At 30.6% G+C, this 18560-nt stretch overlaps 3 protein-coding genes across 5 annotated transcripts; 2 read left to right on the forward strand and 1 right to left on the reverse strand.

Annotated features, from left to right (window-relative positions):
• The first annotated feature begins 1221 nt into the window (after positions 1–1221).
• Positions 1222–5585, forward strand: LOC113383441 (dual specificity protein phosphatase CDC14C-like). The gene is made up of 7 exons (XM_026621707.1): positions 1222–1607; positions 3353–3552; positions 3624–3756; positions 3862–3991; positions 4402–4580; positions 4644–4735; positions 4981–5585. Exons 1-7 carry the CDS (start codon positions 1222–1224, stop codon positions 5583–5585), a joined length of 1725 nt encoding a protein of 574 aa, XP_026477492.1.
• Positions 5586–8374: 2789 nt separating this feature from the next.
• Positions 8375–10495, forward strand: LOC113383261 (PAXIP1-associated glutamate-rich protein 1). Of its 2 annotated transcripts, none has more exons than XM_026621510.1 (3): positions 8375–8559; positions 9803–10054; positions 10196–10495. In XM_026621510.1, exons 2-3 carry the CDS (start codon positions 9816–9818, stop codon positions 10380–10382), a joined length of 426 nt encoding a protein of 141 aa, XP_026477295.1. In that variant the 5' UTR covers positions 8375–8559; positions 9803–9815; the 3' UTR covers positions 10383–10495. The 2 variants fall into 2 exon arrangements, with proteins under 2 accessions (XP_026477295.1, XP_026477296.1); XM_026621511.1 differs by having other exon boundaries at positions 8376–8483.
• Positions 10496–12901: 2406 nt separating this feature from the next.
• On the reverse strand, positions 12902–18543 carry LOC113382830 (far upstream element-binding protein 1). Of its 2 annotated transcripts, XM_026621071.1 has the most exons (13): positions 18498–18543; positions 18128–18330; positions 17876–17981; positions 17452–17528; positions 17166–17388; positions 16717–17012; positions 16449–16637; positions 15759–16317; positions 15356–15572; positions 15178–15254; positions 14897–15090; positions 14098–14380; positions 12902–13631 (listed from the first exon to the last, which is right to left on the reverse strand). In XM_026621071.1, the coding sequence occupies exons 2-12, from the start codon at positions 18209–18211 to the stop codon at positions 14102–14104; spliced, it is 2301 nt and encodes a 766-aa protein (XP_026476856.1). In that variant the 5' UTR covers positions 18212–18330; positions 18498–18543; the 3' UTR covers positions 12902–13631; positions 14098–14101. The 2 variants fall into 2 exon arrangements, with proteins under 2 accessions (XP_026476856.1, XP_026476857.1); XM_026621072.1 differs by lacking the exons at positions 18128–18330; positions 18498–18543 and adding an exon at positions 18052–18077.
• Between the last annotated feature and the right edge of the window lie 17 nt (positions 18544–18560).

The raw sequence follows: 18560 nt of genomic DNA on the forward strand, positions 1-18560 counted from the left end.
ACATTTTTTTAAATTATTTTTATTGAGACATTACCATTACCGCTAGGCCTGCCTTTCAACAATTTAAACAGTACTTCATCTTGCCAATACAAGTAAAATGTTTTCTGAATTATTAAAATCGGACGCCCCGTTCTTTTAAAAACTGAGTTACCGTTTTTGGCACTTTTTGCCCCGTATCTTCGGAACGGCTAAACCTGCCTTCGCAAAAAACTAATCAGCACGTCTCCTCATCAATACGAATTGAATGTTTTTTGAAATATTCAAATCAGTTGATCGGTGCTCCCGAAATCGTCGACAAAAATTTGTATCCGCACACACACACACATACACACACACATACATCCATTTTCTTTAAGGTATGCCAAAATGTTGCATAGAAATTCTTTTTTTTCAAAAAAAAAAATGACAAAAAACTTTTCAAAAAAGTACATTTTTTTCAACAATGTCAAAGTTCTCAAACATCAAACCATTCTCAAATGTTCTCAAACCATTTTTTCAATGGTTTTTAAAATATTTAAAAAAATAATTTTTGGTACGGAAAGTTCCAGCAATTTGCGTTAAGGCACAATGCAGTTTTTTCACTCAATTTGATTTCTAAATGCGTGTATATAATTTTTATAATTAAACCACTTTTAATAGGAATCCTAATTAATATTTTTCTGTTTTTAAATTTTCAGAATTGGTTCAGGATTTTAGCAAAAACGTTGATGAAACCTTCCCACTTATCTGATAACTATAAAAAAACAAAATTTGCTGTCGCATAAAAATAATCAACGTAAGTCTCTATCGATTTTCATCAAATGAATTTCAAATTTTAAAATTGGTTCAGCCGTTTTAAGAAAACGACGTCAAATTTGGTTCACAAACACGAACACGCTCTTTTCAAAATTTTGGTGTCAAACTATTTAAAAATCTTAAAATTTATTAGCAGTAGCACATCTAGCAAAATTTTTCTAGCAAAAACATAAAAGTGAAAATATAAATTTTTACATAAAATGAGCTAAAATAAATTAAGTGCAAACCTATGCTTAAGCAAAACCAACTTTGTTTAAAAAAAATAAAAAAATAAAAGTAAAACAAAAACAAAAAAAATCAAAATTCGTAATGACAAATAAATAATAAGTGTATTCTCATTCAAAATTGTAACCGTTTAGAAAACCAAAATTATCAATACGTGTTATTTGATATACAAGCATGTAACAGGCATAAAATTACTTTAAAATGGATTTTATTTTCAATACCAGTAATTGTGAAATTAAGCATTTGACTCAATTCTTGAAGAACAAATTATATTTCGCAACAATACTTGGCCGAGCACCTAAATCTACCAGTGAAACTGTATTCTTCTCAACCGACGATGAATTGGTGTACCATAATTTTTATACGGATTTCGGACCATTAAATTTATCATGTCTTTACAAATATTGTAATATTTTAAACAATAAACTGAAAACTACACCTGGTCAGAAGGTAATACATTATACTTCGACTGATCCTCAAAAAAGGGCGAATGCTGCTTTTTTAATATCGGCTTTTGCGGTTCTGTATTTGGCTCAGTCGCCGAACGACGCATATTACACTGTCAAATATAAAGGAAAACCATTCAAGTAGGCATTTAGATAAGATTCATAATCAAAATTTAACTTGTAGCAAATAATTTAGAGATCAACTCCAAAATAAGTACAAAAAAGAGAAGACACATCAAAATTTTCACTAAATGCACCTCAATAGCTTATTCCTCCTATTAATCTTATTTTGCAGTTTGGCAAATTGCATACACTTCCCATTAAGTAAAAAATCGATTTTTTAAAATTATATATGATCTACCTGTCTACCAATCCACCTAACTATCTGCCTGGTCTACATGTTTCCGTCTACTTCTTTATACCAGAATAATTCTATTAGTCCAGTCATTATAGTAATTTCACATCGGAATTCGAGATAACCAGCTGTAAGTCTGTAAATACTTGTATATTCTAAAATCTAATATTTTCTCTAATATCTAAAAGTTGTCTCAAAACCTACATATGTTGCCTATACCCTACCATATCTAGGATTTGAGACAACTTTTAGGTGTCAATATAGAAGTATTTACAAACTTACAGCTGGCTATGTAGAAATCCTAGATTCTTACCTAATTTAAGCTTAAATGACAGGACTAATACCAGACTACTTCTATACTAGATACCTGCTTACCTGTCTATCAGTTTATCAGCCTACCTGTCTATCTGTCTATCATTTTACTAGTTTGTCCATCTGTATCCATTTCTTCATTTTTTATTACCCGTTTACCTGTCTACTTGTCTCCCTGTCTACCAATTATGACCGCCAACCTGCTTATCTGTCTTCTACTTTTCTTCCTATTTATCTGTCTCCCTGTCTGCCTATCTACCTGCCCAACCGTCTACCTGTCTATCTGTCTACCTGTCTATTTGTCTCCCTGTCTACCAATTATTATATTTGTATATGAATCAATGTAAAGACTATATTTGACCAACAAATTGGCATTTTTCTGCATCTCCAAAACCACTGGAATTGCTTTCGCAACTAGTGGGGTGCATGACATCGTGCCTTAAGGAAAATTGCTGGAACTTCCCGTACCGTAATTAAAAATCTTGGTACGAAACCCGAAAAAAATTATACAATTTATACATACATACAAAAATTTAATCAGTTCTTCATCTTGTCAGTACAAGTAAAATGTTTTTTGAAATAATAAAATCGGACGCTCCGTTCTCTTAAAACCTGTGTTACCGTTTTTGGCTCTTTTTGCCCCGTATATTTGGAACGGCTAGACCTGCCTTCGCCAAAAACTAATCAGCACGTCTCCTTATCAATACGAATAAAACCGTTCATAGAACTTTTTGCTCTGTATCCCACCTGTCTTTGCCAAAAACTAGCCATCCGTCAACACAAATCATTTTTTTTTTAACCAATCTAATAATAAGATGCCCTGTTCTGGCCAAAACTGAATTGGTACATCCGAAATGGCTGTACCTGTTTTTGCCAAAAACTAATCAGCACGTTTCCTCATCAATAAGAATCTAATGCTTTTTAAGTCGAACAAATCCGTTGATTTGTGCTCTCGAAACCGTGGACCATCCATTTTTTCTAAGGTATGCCAAAATGTTCAGGAGGTCTTGAAACGGGAAGATATGCAAACATTTTCATTTTAGATTTTTTTGCGATTACTATAACTTGCCCTAATGAAAGTCAATGATAATGTGTTTTCCTAGTTGGAGAGGTACCAACCAGGTTATCCAAAACATGTACCAGCTAATAATTTACTATACATGAACAATATTGTTATGTGCCACATAGATATTTATTATACATGTTGTAATATTACAAGCAATAATACATTCATAGTTTTCAGACCATTTCAAGATGCATCCCAAAAAGAATCCAATTACCACATATCAATTCTTGATTGCCTGCAAGCTCTGCATCGAGCAGTCACCTTAAGAATTTTTAACTTCACAGATTTTGACTGCAACGAATATGATAGATTGGGAAAAATAGGACTTGGCGATATCACGTGGATTGTTCCAAGTAAGAATAACTATAAAATATGGTTGGGATAGATTTTTGTTTATATATGTTTTCATAAACGTATTTTTTAGATAAGTTTATAGCTTTTCCTGGACCCACGGAAACTAGCCGAGAGCAAGCGCCTGAATTGTACATCACATATTTTAAGAAGAACAATGTGAGAACTGTCATAAGGCTGAACAGACCGCAGTATGATTCCCAGAAGTATGTACATTTAAAAAAAAATAATATAGATAATTGACCACCGGTGCAGTTAAAAAAATACCTAAATAATTACTTTTTAATTACAATTAATTCGAACGATTTCAGATTTAAAAACGCTGGAATAAAACATTTTGATCTATTTTTCCCGGATGGATCAACTCCTCCAAGGCATGTTTTAACTGAATTCCTTAACATATCAGAAAGAGAACCAGGAGCAATTGCTGTTCATTGCAAGGTAAAAAAATTAATGGGTAGCACTGCCCTAGAGCAGATCCGTGACCTGAGTTAAACTCCAATTCGATTCAGGGAACAATAGCGTGAGAGATTTCCCATTGCCATTTCACACCAGATATACAAAGACACAGGAATTTTACAAGAAATCTAAATTTATGCTGCACTAATTTCAAAAATTTAAAAGCCATTGGATGGAACCAGATTAGGACTCGCATTATTTTGATTTGCGAGATGATGTAGCCGTTTCTAAATTACTAGCACAAAAGTGCAAAAAAAATCCTATTTGTAGCCCAAAATCCTGAACCGATTTTAAAAATTAGAAAACATTTCGAAAGATATCAGTTAGGAATCGATGAGTTTTTGAGAAAGATCGGCTGGATCGTTCTATGTAATAAAATTATTATCTTTCAGGCTGGTTTGGGAAGAACAGGCACTTTGATTGGAGCATTCCTCATAAAACATTACGATATGGGAGCACGGGAGTCCATCGCCTGGCTTCGAATTTGCAGACCAGGTTCAGTTATCGGACCCCAACAGACCTACTTAGAACAAGCTGAGGGCTGGTTATGGAAAGAAGGATATAATTTTCGGTTATGAGATTATTATATTGTATTTTTTTAAAATAATTATAATAATTTCGAAATACCTTACAGGATGATGAATTATGGTGACCCGGAAAAACTACCTTGTCATAAATTCGGAATTTACAGCATTCTTCAGAAAAAGCGCATTTTCCAGGAGAAGGGTAGAATTATTCCACTTTTAGGATTTATATTTTTGACAATAGCTGATGGGTACTCTAGTAAAAGATTGCAATTTGTTAAATTGAAATTGCCCTCAGAGCAAGTTCTAAGGGTAAATCCCTTACTAAGACATTAAATTTAATAACATAGTTTTCTTTACCAAAAACTCTTTTTCTAAAGTACCTCTCAAATATAACTATGTATAATCTTACTAGGAAGAAATAACAACACTTTTAACAAATTCCAGAGCATGGAAGCTTTTTCGATGCATTGCATGAAAAGGGGCCAGTACATAATAAACAAATGGAAAACAATGATGTCCTTGCAAACCAGAGTCAACAAAACTGTATGCAAACTCAGATATCAAAAACCTGTGCACCATTCAAGGAGATACAGAATGGGAATTTTCCGTCAATGCATAGTAGAGTATTGGTATCGCAACCTTCACCAATTGAATTCGCGCCCAATATGGTACAATGTCTATCTAAAGAACATGCTGTTCCAAAGCCTATAATTGTAATGCCAGCTATGTTATCTCTCAAACAAAAACCAACAGTAGCCCATCGAGCAAAATTCATACAAAACCCACAGTTGATAGAGAGCAAAATTATCCGAGGAGGAGAGGAAAAAGAACACAACATACATGTGAGAAAAGTAATTGCTCCGATGAAAACCACTATCATCAATAATGGGATAAATTATTACAAACCTGGCTTAGATGTATCACAAGGGCAGAGACTGTTAGACTTGAAAAAAGATAGAGAAAAGCAATTTTTTAGAAACAAAGGTTTGGCTGATATAAGATTACTATCACAAGCAAACGTACCCGGAAGACTTAAAAAACAAAAATAAAATTAAAGGTTGTTATACAATAATATTAACAATAAATTGAAAACATAAAACTTGTTTTACTTGAAAAATCCACTTCATTCAATTGATACCCAACAAATTTGCATTAATTTATTCAGAATAGTGCAAAGAAAGATATGGTTTAAGAATGTCTGAGTTTTCGATACAGCACAAGTACAAATTTTATTACTTTTAACAACTTTTGAATTGACCGAGTGGATATTGGTTATTAAAATTGAAATCCAACACATGAGTGATTTCTATATTCTTATGTGGTTGGTATATGTGACACAACTAAAACTCGTTAAAACTATAAGCTATTGATAAAACCTACATTATATGTTATTATTGAATAATAATTTTTCCTTGTTATTGAAAGTGTCAATGTAAAAACAAGTTGTTCTTTTATTCCGTTAATTTATTACCAATTGATATGCATTATTAGTATTTCTTCATTCCGATTTTATATATTGTATGTTTTTACAACTGTATATCTAAAAATAATTATATCATTGATGAGAATTGATGCTTTTACTAAATTTACAGTTTAGTAAAGTTGAATTATTACTTGTTATGATCTTTCCAGAGAAATTTTACTGTCTTTCATAGTAGATAGTTTTTTGATTTGTAAGAAATTGTTTATGCAATTAAAATGAACAAAACATAGTAATAAGATTTGTGAACAGTTTTAAAAATTAAATGACTTTAAAACTATTCTTTTGTCAAAAATATTTCTTGACTTACAATTTCATAAAAATATAATGTAATATATATATATATATATATATATATATATATATATATATATACATACATACATATTAATTGAGAAATATAAACACACAGCATTCTTTTCGCTCTTACTTATTAAATAATCTTAATTTTACAGATGTTTCGAGACTCATAAGCAGCAGAAGTATGTGAAACAGTTACCACAAATTTATTTATGTTACTGAAAATTATATTACACTGAAGATGAGGCAAATCTAGTCTTGATTAAAAATGTAAAATTAATATCATTTAATAAATAAGTGCAAAAAGAGTGCACATCAATATCTAACCACTCAGAATTCTTTCGATATTTATATATATATATATATATATATATATATATATATATATATATATCGAAAGAATTCTATATATAACTATTTAATAACTACAGATGTTTCAAGACCATGGTATACCTCATTTTCAGTGTACTAATACATTTTTACTTTTTTGAAATTACACTGAATATGAGGCATACTATGATCTCGAAACTTCTGTAATTATTAAATAAAGTGTGTGTTAAAAATCTGAGTGTTGTATTGTTCATATTTAACATTTAATATTCGTTAATATATCCCCCAAAAACTGTCTCGAGAGTTTTAAATTGTTGTGCTGGAGACAAATGAAGGAAATGAAGTGAACAGATAAGATAACAAATGAAAAACTACAAAAAAAGTGGGCGAAGAAAAAACTCTACTGAGCATGATCATTAAAAGAAAAGGAAACTGGACCAGAACCATTCTGCAAAAAGAGTGCCTCTTGCACGATGTCTTTGAAGGTGAACTCAAAGGACTAACAAGATTGGAAAGAAGAGTGCAGATAAATTTTGGTGTTTTACAAAGCACAAGACTAAGAGGCATGAAAGCATTAGTTTGGAAAAGAAAATTGAAAAAAAGAAAATAATGTGTAGAAGAGGTGAATAATCGTAATGGGAATAGTAAACAAGGAAGGAAAAAAATCATTCATAGCCAGATCTATGATGTTCTCACATTATAGCCCTGGTTTCAGCCAGACAACTATTTATCATTATTATTATATATTTTACCTTTACTGCTTCCTGCTACAACTTCTGATACTAATTGATGCTGCAGAACTCTACATGATAATGATTTCACTTTGCATATTTTAATAAAGAAAACACAAATATTTAACAAATATTTTAAGCCAAACTGCCATGATTATGAATATGTATATTTAAAGTTTTTACATAACCTCGAAAACATTTTGACACAACCGACCACGACAGTAAAAACTTCGTCTGTTGCAGTTGGTTTCACTGTATGATTGTGTCAAACGTTTGACGTACAGGTGGCGACATCTAACACAGAACCATATGAACCCGGTAGTCACTACGTAGTTCCCGACAAACTGGGAACGATTTTGCATAGAGGCGCTGCATGCATCTTCAAGTAGAATGGCGGGAATTTGAATTGTTAATTATCCATCTCTTGATGTAATTCATATAAACATTTTTATATTTAATTCATATACAAAATAAGGCAGCTAGAACATATTTAATGATGTAAAAATCAATATATACATTTATATATACAATAAGGCAGCTAGGCCATATATAATTTTGAAAAGATCAATGCATGCTGAAAACGTTTTCAAACTAATATAAAATACAACATTATTACTATATGTTCATATTTATTTATTTATAATCATCACTAATTCAGTTATTGATAAGATAAATGCAATAAATGAGCTAAATAAACCCCCGACAAACACTTAAATAATTTATCGAAAAAAACACAACTTTCACTATGTTGATCGTCTAGGTATTCTTTGAGAGAACCTCTAATCACTTTTTTCAACTTTTCAATAATGTATTATAATAATAATAATTAAAATTAATAAATATTTGCAAAATATTTTATAAATAACTTCGAATATATTTTGACACCGCGGATTATGTTGGTTGGTTTGGTATCAATGTACTTTGACAAATGTAAAAAAATTGATTGTAGGTTAAGGATGTTTATGTCAAATGTCAAATAAATGAGAGAAAATGCAAAACAAATGAGATTTATTGAATAAATTATATTTTAATGATTTTCATCAAAAAAAAAATTAGATTTCAAATATTGACCAAGCCCTGTCTGTCATTAAGCCAACTATATGCACGTAAAATCAAGTTTTATACATTAAATTATTTATAACCACGCGCACTGCGATAAGGCACATAATCTGGTACCTTTATGTATGTTTTTAAATCAAGTAGCTAAGAATATTTGTATATGATTAGCATGCGTAGAATTAGTAATTTCATTTACTATCCAAATACTTAAATGCAATTGTACTAGCATACATATTATAATACTGTAGGCAAATAGTCGAAATAACTATAAATTCATTCTGTACACAGTTTTTTATTTCGACTATACTATACTATACTATACTATACTATATTATATATATATATATATATATATATATATATATATATTGTAGAGCTATGAACAAAAAATCCAAAAGGAGGCAATTGCATGGTATGGTTTAAGATTTTTAAAAGCTGAAGATGAGCTATACTTTTTACTCTAATATAAAATTATATACGATTATATTTTGGATTTTTGTTCAAAGCTCTACAAAATATTTATAAATCCAAGACTACCATCTACTATATATATATATATATATATATATATATATATATATATATATATATATATATATATAAATTGTATGAGAGTTTTTAGAAATTAATTTAAAAACCATATGTTTCGGCTAGAATCTTAGCCTTCATTCAGTGGCAATCAATAGTGGCTAAGGTGCTATTGAATTTTAAATAAATTTCAATAAACTCTTACTATTTTTTATTGTTGTAACGGAAGATTTTTAAATTCAAACAAAATATTTATCAACATCAAATTCAAAACTATTCAAATGCATAAGTTAGAAGTTTAATTAATATACTTCTGATTTGGCTCATCTTCTATCAATTCAAATCTATTGAACATTTAATGCTATAATACAATAACTAATAACATAAAGAATAATTCATTATAATTAATATACTTATAAAAAAAAATCAAGTAAAATAGACAAAAAATACTAAATTATAATTGGGTTAAACTCTGAATTAAACATGTTCTTAACAATAATTGTTTTGAGTAAAATAAGCACTCAAAAAGTATGTTGAATTAATTAAACTTCCATATGACCTAACTTTCTTTTCTATGATATATATTTCTTTTCAATTATATATATATATTGTAATTTGATACAGAATAATATAATTTAAAAGAAATTACTAGTTTAATAAAAAGGACATTTTTAACTTACCAGTCTGCAAATTTATATAATTCAGTTATGATGAGAGATGTTAATATGTTTATGAATTACATTGTGATAAATAATCATCAATCAGTTTCCATCAATTCTTATTTTCCATGAATTTTCAATTTCCACCTTCAATTATAAATCTATTCAAATCTTTAAAGATATCCATTAACTATGACTGAAGAAAATGGTGAAAATTCAAGTAACGATGATTGGTCAGTAGCATGTTCAGATGATGAATTGGCCACAGATGGAGATGGAAATTGGTACCCACCACCTGCAGATTTAGAAGTTCTCTTTGAAGAACTTGAAAAGAATGGTATATTACAACTGCAATGGAAATGTCCTGGTCGTCGACCTCCTTCACCTATTGGAAATGAAGAGACTTCTAATAATTCTGATCAGGAATCAAAGTGAGATAAATATAATAATATATCATGTTATATATATATATATATATATATATATATTTAATCAATTTATTCATAAGATGTTTGATCATTCAAAAGTATATAATTATGATAAATTCATTGCACTTACATTTATTTATTTAGTGATGAGAAGAAATCAAACTTTGAGTTCATGGACGAAATGAGCTCTCCTCAAATAAGGGTGAGAGTTGCTGGAGAAAATGAATTAAAAGGCTCTGCTAAAAAGAAGACTAGCAGTTTTGATGGTATTCTATTAAACATGAAGAGACATCGCCAATTGAATCAGGAATTGGAACAAAAACCTGAATGAATGCATCTTTACTATAATAAACTTTTATAAGATTAGAATAAGAGTTTTGATTCATTGTAAATACAATATAACCATACTAGGTTTTGTACTTAAAATGAGTAATCAACAAATATAAACACATAATATATTTATGTTCATTCTATCATTTATGTCCGTATATTATAAAATTAAATGATTAAGAAAAGTTACATACTAATGAGATTTACAGTATCATGAACATCACTTAAAAAAGTATCACCAAATATTTTTACTTTCAGAAGTTTGTTTCTTGTTCATACGGAACTGGTTATATGTGAACCAAAATTTGATTCTGTATCAACGTTTTTTTCACAAGCTGCAATGATTTAATTTAAGAACCAGTTGCTAAAACTAGTCAATCAATTTTGCAAGACCATCAGTCTACACGTTTCTTTTACAATTAGTACAAGTTTTTCGCCCACGTTTTCGCCAAAATACTGAACCGAATTAGAAAATTCTATCACAAAGTTAACAGCAGGAAATCGGACTGATTCTGATTAGTTTCCGGTAAAGATCGGCCGGATCTATTCATCGCACTTAATTGAATCCTTAAATAAACCACTCAATGATAAAGCACAATGATAAAATACAGTTACCCTGACATACGAGTTTAATTAATCCCGGAACGACGCTCGTATCTAGAAGCAATACGTTTAACAACTCCTATGCTTTTTTGTGGTGATTGGTGATTTTTATCCATTGTTAGAGCAGCATGCGGCCTTTAGCAGCAATTATACCCTTTATCAGCTCAAAAAAAAAAAAAATACTATTGTAAAACAGTATTTAAATATTTCTATGGTACTGACAATTATTTTCATATTTACTTTGCCATTACTTTTCGAAGAAACTTTCACTCGCTCAAAGCTCGTATGTCGAAGCAACGAATTGCTCATTTGATAGCGTACCTCAAAATACTCGTACGTCGGGTTATTTGTAAGTCACTGTATTATTATTTATGCATAAAGGAAGTTAATGCCATTTGCCTCAAGGCAATTACACCTAATTCCTGTGGTATATGAGTGACTGCCTTTGTTTGGAATCATTTACCAGCCGAATAGATGAAGTTGAACTTGGAACACTACAAAAAATAAATAATTTATATTCCCAAATCCTCAAATTGAAAATAAACGAACAACTCTCTCTAAAACATTTAAATAAGTGATTCATTCGAAAACTTAACAAGTCTTAATGTGATTTTGCTATTACATGATATGCAATAAGATGTTCAAAATTGAAAATTGTACAAATGGGGCATAATTCAAACAAAATAAGTGCTTCGTAAATTCAAGTTCAACAAGAGAAAATTTTAGCCATCAACACACTCAATGCAACACAAAAAAGGAATGATATGTATGTGACGGTAATAAAATGCATTGATTTTAGTCAAAAGTTTATTTCAAACTGAAATTCAAATAATATGATATAATAATAGATATTGCAAATCAAGTTAGTAAATATATAAAATTTGTACGGATCATATTCTTAAAAGCAAAACATTTTAAAATTTATATATATATATGCATAGAAATATATATGTATGGAAATGCATTAGTACGCAATCATATATCATATCACAAATGATAAACCATAATCATAAAATAAGACATGTTACTAATTAATAGATAGTTATATACCTAAAGATATACATAACATCATTATCAATAGATATACGAGTCAAAAGAATTTAATATGAAAATCGCATTTTAATATATAAGAAATAGCATTGAGCATGTTTGGACAACTCCCCAAATATGTTGATCTCCATAATCGCATTGTACCTATTTTGAACATAACAGGAAAATAATAAATATTAATTCATACCGCCAAAGAAAAACATGTACCTGGACACATAAATATAACATGCAAAATAATGAACATTAAAATACACCATTGTAGAGAGAGCTTCGAACCTGTAACAAGTAATCAGAACATTTTAGATTACTCGTTTCAATATGCTTCATACAAATTATAAAACATACATCAAAAATCAAAAAATAAAATGGAAATAAAATATGATGAAGATAATTAAAACTAAGGAACATATAAAAACAAATCTAGCGATAGGCAATTACATGACCCTAACAACAGTTTGGAAATTTCAAATTATAAAAATACACATACCTGGTTTATCTGTATCGGTGGATCCTGGAACAGCTTATAAAAAGATTATAAAGAAACAACAAAATACTTTTGCATTCAGTACCATCACCATTATAGCTCGAATGGTGATGCCAAGCATTGACAAAAAAAATTTATATTATTTAAATATGTACGACATATGATTTACACATTTTGATATAACATAGCTTACTATTGATAACCCATTCGTGATCAATTGGTTGATGCATCCATTTAAATAATAAAATCACAAATTAAGATCTTTCTAATAAAGGATTCCAAACTAAACTGTTTCATTTCAATATAGATGCATCAAACAAGCTGATGTACCACTTTTTTGTAATTAAACTGGACATAAATTATTTCTGGACATAAATGTTTCAATAAAATAAAATTAATATATAAATATACGTGAACAAGACTATTTATGAACATAATTTAGTGGAAGCATTCATTAATAAATAAAAAAAGAGAATAATCCGTGTGAACGAAGAGTAAGCTCCACCAGTCACATCACATTTCAAAATAATTATGGAGACCTACTTTAGAAAATGAATGAGGAATGGAACTCCTGCTCACATAATTCCATTAATTCATCTATAAATTTACAAATCAAATTCATTTGCAAAATTTAGACAAAACAATGATTTTTTGACTGATTGCTTGCTTTCCACAAGCAAATCCATGGATGGTTGTGGGAATGAATTTACATAGAAATAATTCTAGACTTATGGTTTAAATAGCAAGTCTTTTCTGGGAATAAAATATGATTACAAAAGAAGGGATCTTTTTTCGTTATTTATAATACATATAATTACCTTATAATAAAAAATAAAACCTATGTGCAAGAATCCTATATGCTAAAACATCTTAAAATTAAAACTAAATCCACAATCATTTTTACTAGTACATAAAGTGGTGAAGTCTTGAAGTCCAATATTCTATTTACATTATTTGTTGAAGGGCATCCACTAGATTTTTCTTATAATTAAACAATGTAATTTTATGAAAATAACATTGATGTAGGTAGAGAATAGTTAGCAACTTAATATGGATTACATGTTCATATCCCAATACATTCATCTCTTAAACGGTAGCTTGCATCAGTTTCCTCTGGAATAAAAAGGTACAAATATTCTCCATTTTGGTATAAGATATAAAACGGTGTGCGAAAGAGAAATATCAACTCACCTGATGTCATAATAAAATTAATAAATCAATTATAATAATAAAATTTATATATAATTATCAATTATTTAGAGAGTTTAACAAAATATTAAATCAAATGTGTCTCAATGGATATCACGTACCTTATTCAAATTATACATATTTGTTTATATAAATAACATATATATAATATATGCACATAAATAATATGATGCCGCAGTTACACATATATGGTAAAACATATACAAATCATCAATATATACAAAAATATTACATCAGATAAATAAACATGTCAATTATGAATATTAAGAAAATATATAAATCATCAAGTCATCTAGACTTGAATTATTGACTTCATATAAATGTCAAAGTTCAATGATTAAGCCCATTAAATTTATCAAAATCAACTTACCTATTTAACTGCTTCCTTGTTGTGGGTATCCTCCGTATCCAGGGTATCCTTGGAACTGTGCACCTGCACCTGCCGCTGGATTTGCTCTCGGCATGCCTCCTGCAGCTTGCATGTAAGAAGCAGCATTCATTGGATAACCAGGCTGACCTGGCGGCGCATTTGGTTGACCATAAGCTCCAGGTGGACCTGGTTGACTTTGTGGTGTCGCAGATGTATTAACACCGGCATTTGGAAAACTAGTTGCATTCTGTTGGGTAGTTGCAGCGGCAGATGCTTGTGCCCCCTAGGATAGAATAAATGAGTATTTATTAATTTACTGAAGGAGAAGTTTGATTTTGTGAGAAAATCTGATTTGAGATGTTAATAGAGTACCAGGTCTTGATGAAAATACTAAAATATAATAGACCTACCAAAAGTGGTAATTATAAAAATTATTTAAAACCTGAACTAATAAAATATGTATAATAATGTAATTTTTTTTTGTAGAAAATTAGAATAATATTCAATAGTTTTCCACATTATGATGCTCTACAGCAACTTGGATTACTTATAAATCACTCATAAATTAATAAATTGATTTCTTAGTGATTATTTAAACATGTCAGAAGTTGATACAACTTCATTTTTCATTTGCCAGGACAAAGATGAAGGAAGTGCAAAAAATATAAAACAACATATGTACAGGTAATGATCTGGATGACCTTTTCCATTTTTTTGTATAATTGTACTTTATACTAATGTAAATATTTTCCCAGAAATAGTAGTAAATCTAATTTTATCTGAAGTTTAATTCACCCACCTTGCCCTGTTTCATATTTGCTTCTATCGCTTCTGCTTCTTTAATATTGCCAATGGACCTATAATATTCTGCCCACTGAGCGGAATAGTCAGGTTGTGCTCCTGCCATTTGAGATACAGCTCCAGCAACAGCTTGTTGACTAGGTTGTGCTGCTGCCTGCGATTGCACGGGTGCTGCTGTTCCGTTTTGTCCTGCTTTAAATTTTAACCAATATTGAAAGTCAGTACTGTTTATCTACAACAGAGCAACATACGAAAATATCATATCAAAATAAGTATTACCAGCTGCAGATGGATCAACTGCTTTTCCTTTACTTTGTTGTTCTATCATACTTGCTTCCCTATGCATTCCCATTGACCTAATTTATAATAATTTCACAAGAACATAATGATATAGTTAATGATACAACAATTTTCAAATGTCCAATTCACATATTTCTAGATTAGAAAACTGTAATACCTATAATATTCAATCCATTGTTGAGAATAGTCTGGCTGACCAGTTGCAGGATTTATCTGTACTTGACCAGCTGGGGCTTGAGCATGCTGCGCCTGATCTGGCGCTCCCCAACCTTGGGGATTGTAACCCCATGCTTGTGCGGCTCCAGGGTAACCTTGTGGAGCACCCATTCCTGGATAACCAGTATGACCCATGGGACCCATATTACCAGAATTGCCTAAAATATTAAATTAATTCAATTCAGAATCACAACTTCCAATTTTTTTAATGAGATTATGATTATTATGTATATTTCTTATGCATCTATCAGTGTATAAAAGTATTTATATTTATGGCACCAAAATGAAAATGTATATTTTATTATTCAAGAAAATTTTAATGTTGTGAAATTAATATCAATTACCTTGTGGGTTACCACTAGTAACTTGGAAGTTCAATGGCATTTGTACTGTCTCTGAAATTATTCTTTTAGCAGCTTCCACTTGATCAGGCTCTCCGCGAATTATAAATAATTTCTCATTTGGATTATTTTGAGCATTCCTATCTAACACACAATGTGCCCCAGATTGAGCATTAATCTGTTTTATTGTTTCTCCACCTCTCCCAATTATCACTCCACACTTCATACTTGGAACAATAAAGGTCACTTCAATTCTATTTGATTGAGATCCATTTCCACCAGCCCAATTCTGAAAATCTTGTCCATTATTTGGTCTATTTCCATTTCTTGGGCGACCTCTTTCACTTGGATCTCTTTGCACACTATCAATTAAATCTTCTATCATATCTTTTGCAGCTTGAACTTGTTGTGGTTTGCCTTGTAAATAACATAATCTATCTCCTGGTCCTTCATCTCTATTTTGTTGGAATTGAAGACGACACCCTGTGTCCATTTGAATTTTCTTTATCATATCCCCACCTTTACCAATTACAACACCAACAGCTATTTTAGGCACAAATACCTGAAAAAAATATTAATGAATACACTGATCTATGGTAAAAAACTTATATGATAAAGTATTCAATCTCAATGAATTTCAAGCAATAATCAAGCAGATTTATAACATTTTTTTTAAAAAAAGACTAAAATTACTTCAATCCACTCTCCGCCTCCTGAAGGAAAGTCCTGCCCCATTCCATCTGGTCTGCCTGGGCCACCATTACCTCCCATTCGCCCACCACGATTGAAAGCTTGCATTTCTTTTTCTGCTATCAAATCATAAACAAGCTGTTTTGCAAATTCTACTTTTTGCATATCACCTGTTATCCTCAAAGGTTTTTCCTAAAACAAATAAAAAACAATATTAAGAAACAATCTTATAATTGGAGAATAAATGATCACAATATCTGTATATTAATACCTGTTCTGGATTAGGACCATCCTGAATAACTACCATCTTGGCTCCAGATTTTTCTTGCAATTGCTTTATTGTTTCTCCACCTTTACCAATAATCAAACCAACTTTTGGGCCAGGAATCATAATTTCAACAGATGTAGGCCCACTCATACCCATAGGAGGAGCACCACCACCACCACCACCTCCATTTCCTCCCATTTCTATACCCTCTGTTCTTCCTCTTTGATTTACTATGTTCATAATCATTTCCCGTGCCCTAGCAACTGCATCTCTCGGACCCGACAGAGAACATAATCTGTCTAAATGGATATATACAAAATTAAAATACAGTATATAATAGATAAATGCTTTGAAAATATTAAAATGCACTGATAGAAAATATTTAAACTAAATCAGTAGGTTACAATGTGAACAAAAATATTCTGTAACATATAGAATGTAAAAAAACATACCTGGTAAGCCTCCACTATCTGGTGCCATTTGTATTTTACAACCACATTCAGCTTGTAATCTTGTTATTTGTTCACCTCCACGTCCTATAATAAGCCCAACCATTTTATCGGGTACCCTAATATCTTCACTGCAAGTGCCTCCACTGCCACTACCTCCACCCATGGGCCCTCCAGAGCCCAGGCCACCTAAGTTTTGTGCCACACGTGCTGCCACGGCTGCTGCCTATGATAGGAAATATAACTTTAAAATATGAAACTAATTGTAATATTTCATTAATTAACTTACCTGTGCTGCTGCTGCACTTAAACCTCCTGGATTTGAGGAATTATAATCTAATCCCGCTAATTTCTTGGCTTCTGGCTCTGCATAAAAATTATATTATTAACATTAATGACATTTCACTCTTTGGCTAAGGATCACAATAAGGTTAAACAAAAAAGGTCTTCAAGTACAAATTATATGGCAAAATCAAAATTCAGAATTCCAAAGTATGCATAAATTTAAGTAATTTCAAATGTTAATCTAAATAAAAATGATTTTCTTACAGGAATTGATAATGATAACAAAAAGCACACTTCACAAAATAAGTATGATTTATTTTAACCTCAACTAAAACTTGATCTGAATTATCTTAGAATAAGATACTTAATCATAAAGGTTGTATATCGTAGGGGTTAATAAAAGACTGAAAATTATAAATTGTTCTCACCAGAACCGTCCTCTAGGGATCGTTTCGGTCTGCCAGCGTCTCCTGAACCCGGAGGCGGCCCACCAGCACCACTAGCAGCACTAGTTGGATTTATTTTGGCTGCAATCTAAAAATAAAATAACAACATTAAAATAGACATAATATACATAAAGAATATCAAAATCATATAAAATCACCATTATTGTCGGTTCAAAATGGCGTCAACTTAGTGTACACTGCTTTGTTACAGAACCTAGTTTGACCGCAACTTACCTGTTTTGCACGTTGTAGGGCTGCAGCAAAAGCTGTCGACTGGCTAAAATTCTTAGGAGGTGCCACGGAAGAATAATCACTCATGATGAACCATCAACAAGCTTTACAATAAATATGGCGTTTAATAATCCGCTTACAAAATCAAACCAACTCTTCAAAAACTTGTCTCGAAATGACGTTCGTGGCTTTCAAGACATGCACTGCTGCCAACACAAGCAAAAGGAAAAAATCGATTTTGAAATACACTAATACCAAATGTCACTTAAAAATAAATATCATTTAATTAATAATCAATATTATTTAATTATATCTTATCGTTACTCTTTTATTTCATTTCACTCTTTTAAACAATTTTATTATTAAAGATTACCTTCCTTATGACACATGTTTAAAACGCCATAAAAGCGCCAATAAAAATAAGGGGTAGATACAC

Source organism: Ctenocephalides felis, unplaced genomic scaffold (assembly GCF_003426905.1).
Source record: "Ctenocephalides felis isolate EL2017-DRISC unplaced genomic scaffold, ASM342690v1 CF-g0.4_SCAFFOLD_03570, whole genome shotgun sequence".
Taxonomy (NCBI): Eukaryota; Metazoa; Arthropoda; class Insecta; order Siphonaptera; family Pulicidae; genus Ctenocephalides; species Ctenocephalides felis.

Coding starts and splice junctions, on each gene's coding strand:
- LOC113383441 (XM_026621707.1), top strand. CDS start 1,222: ATGGATTTTATTTTCAATACCAGTAATTGTGAAATTAAGCATTTGACT. Junction 3,553..3,623: donor TATCACGTGGATTGTTCCAA/GTAAGAATAACT, acceptor CGTATTTTTTAG/ATAAGTTTATAGCTTTTCCT. Junction 3,992..4,401: donor CAATTGCTGTTCATTGCAAG/GTAAAAAAATTA, acceptor ATTATCTTTCAG/GCTGGTTTGGGAAGAACAGG.
- LOC113382830 (XM_026621071.1), bottom strand. CDS start 18,211: ATGAGTGATTATTCTTCCGTGGCACCTCCTAAGAATTTTAGCCAGTCG. Junction 16,638..16,716: donor ATGGTCCTAATCCAGAACAG/GTATTAATATAC, acceptor TATTTGTTTTAG/GAAAAACCTTTGAGGATAAC. Junction 14,381..14,896: donor CAAATATGAAACAGGGCAAG/GTGGGTGAATTA, acceptor ATTCTATCCTAG/GGGGCACAAGCATCTGCCGC.
- LOC113383261 (XM_026621510.1), top strand. CDS start 9,816: ATGACTGAAGAAAATGGTGAAAATTCAAGTAACGATGATTGGTCAGTA. Junction 10,055..10,195: donor AATTCTGATCAGGAATCAAA/GTGAGATAAATA, acceptor TTATTTATTTAG/TGATGAGAAGAAATCAAACT.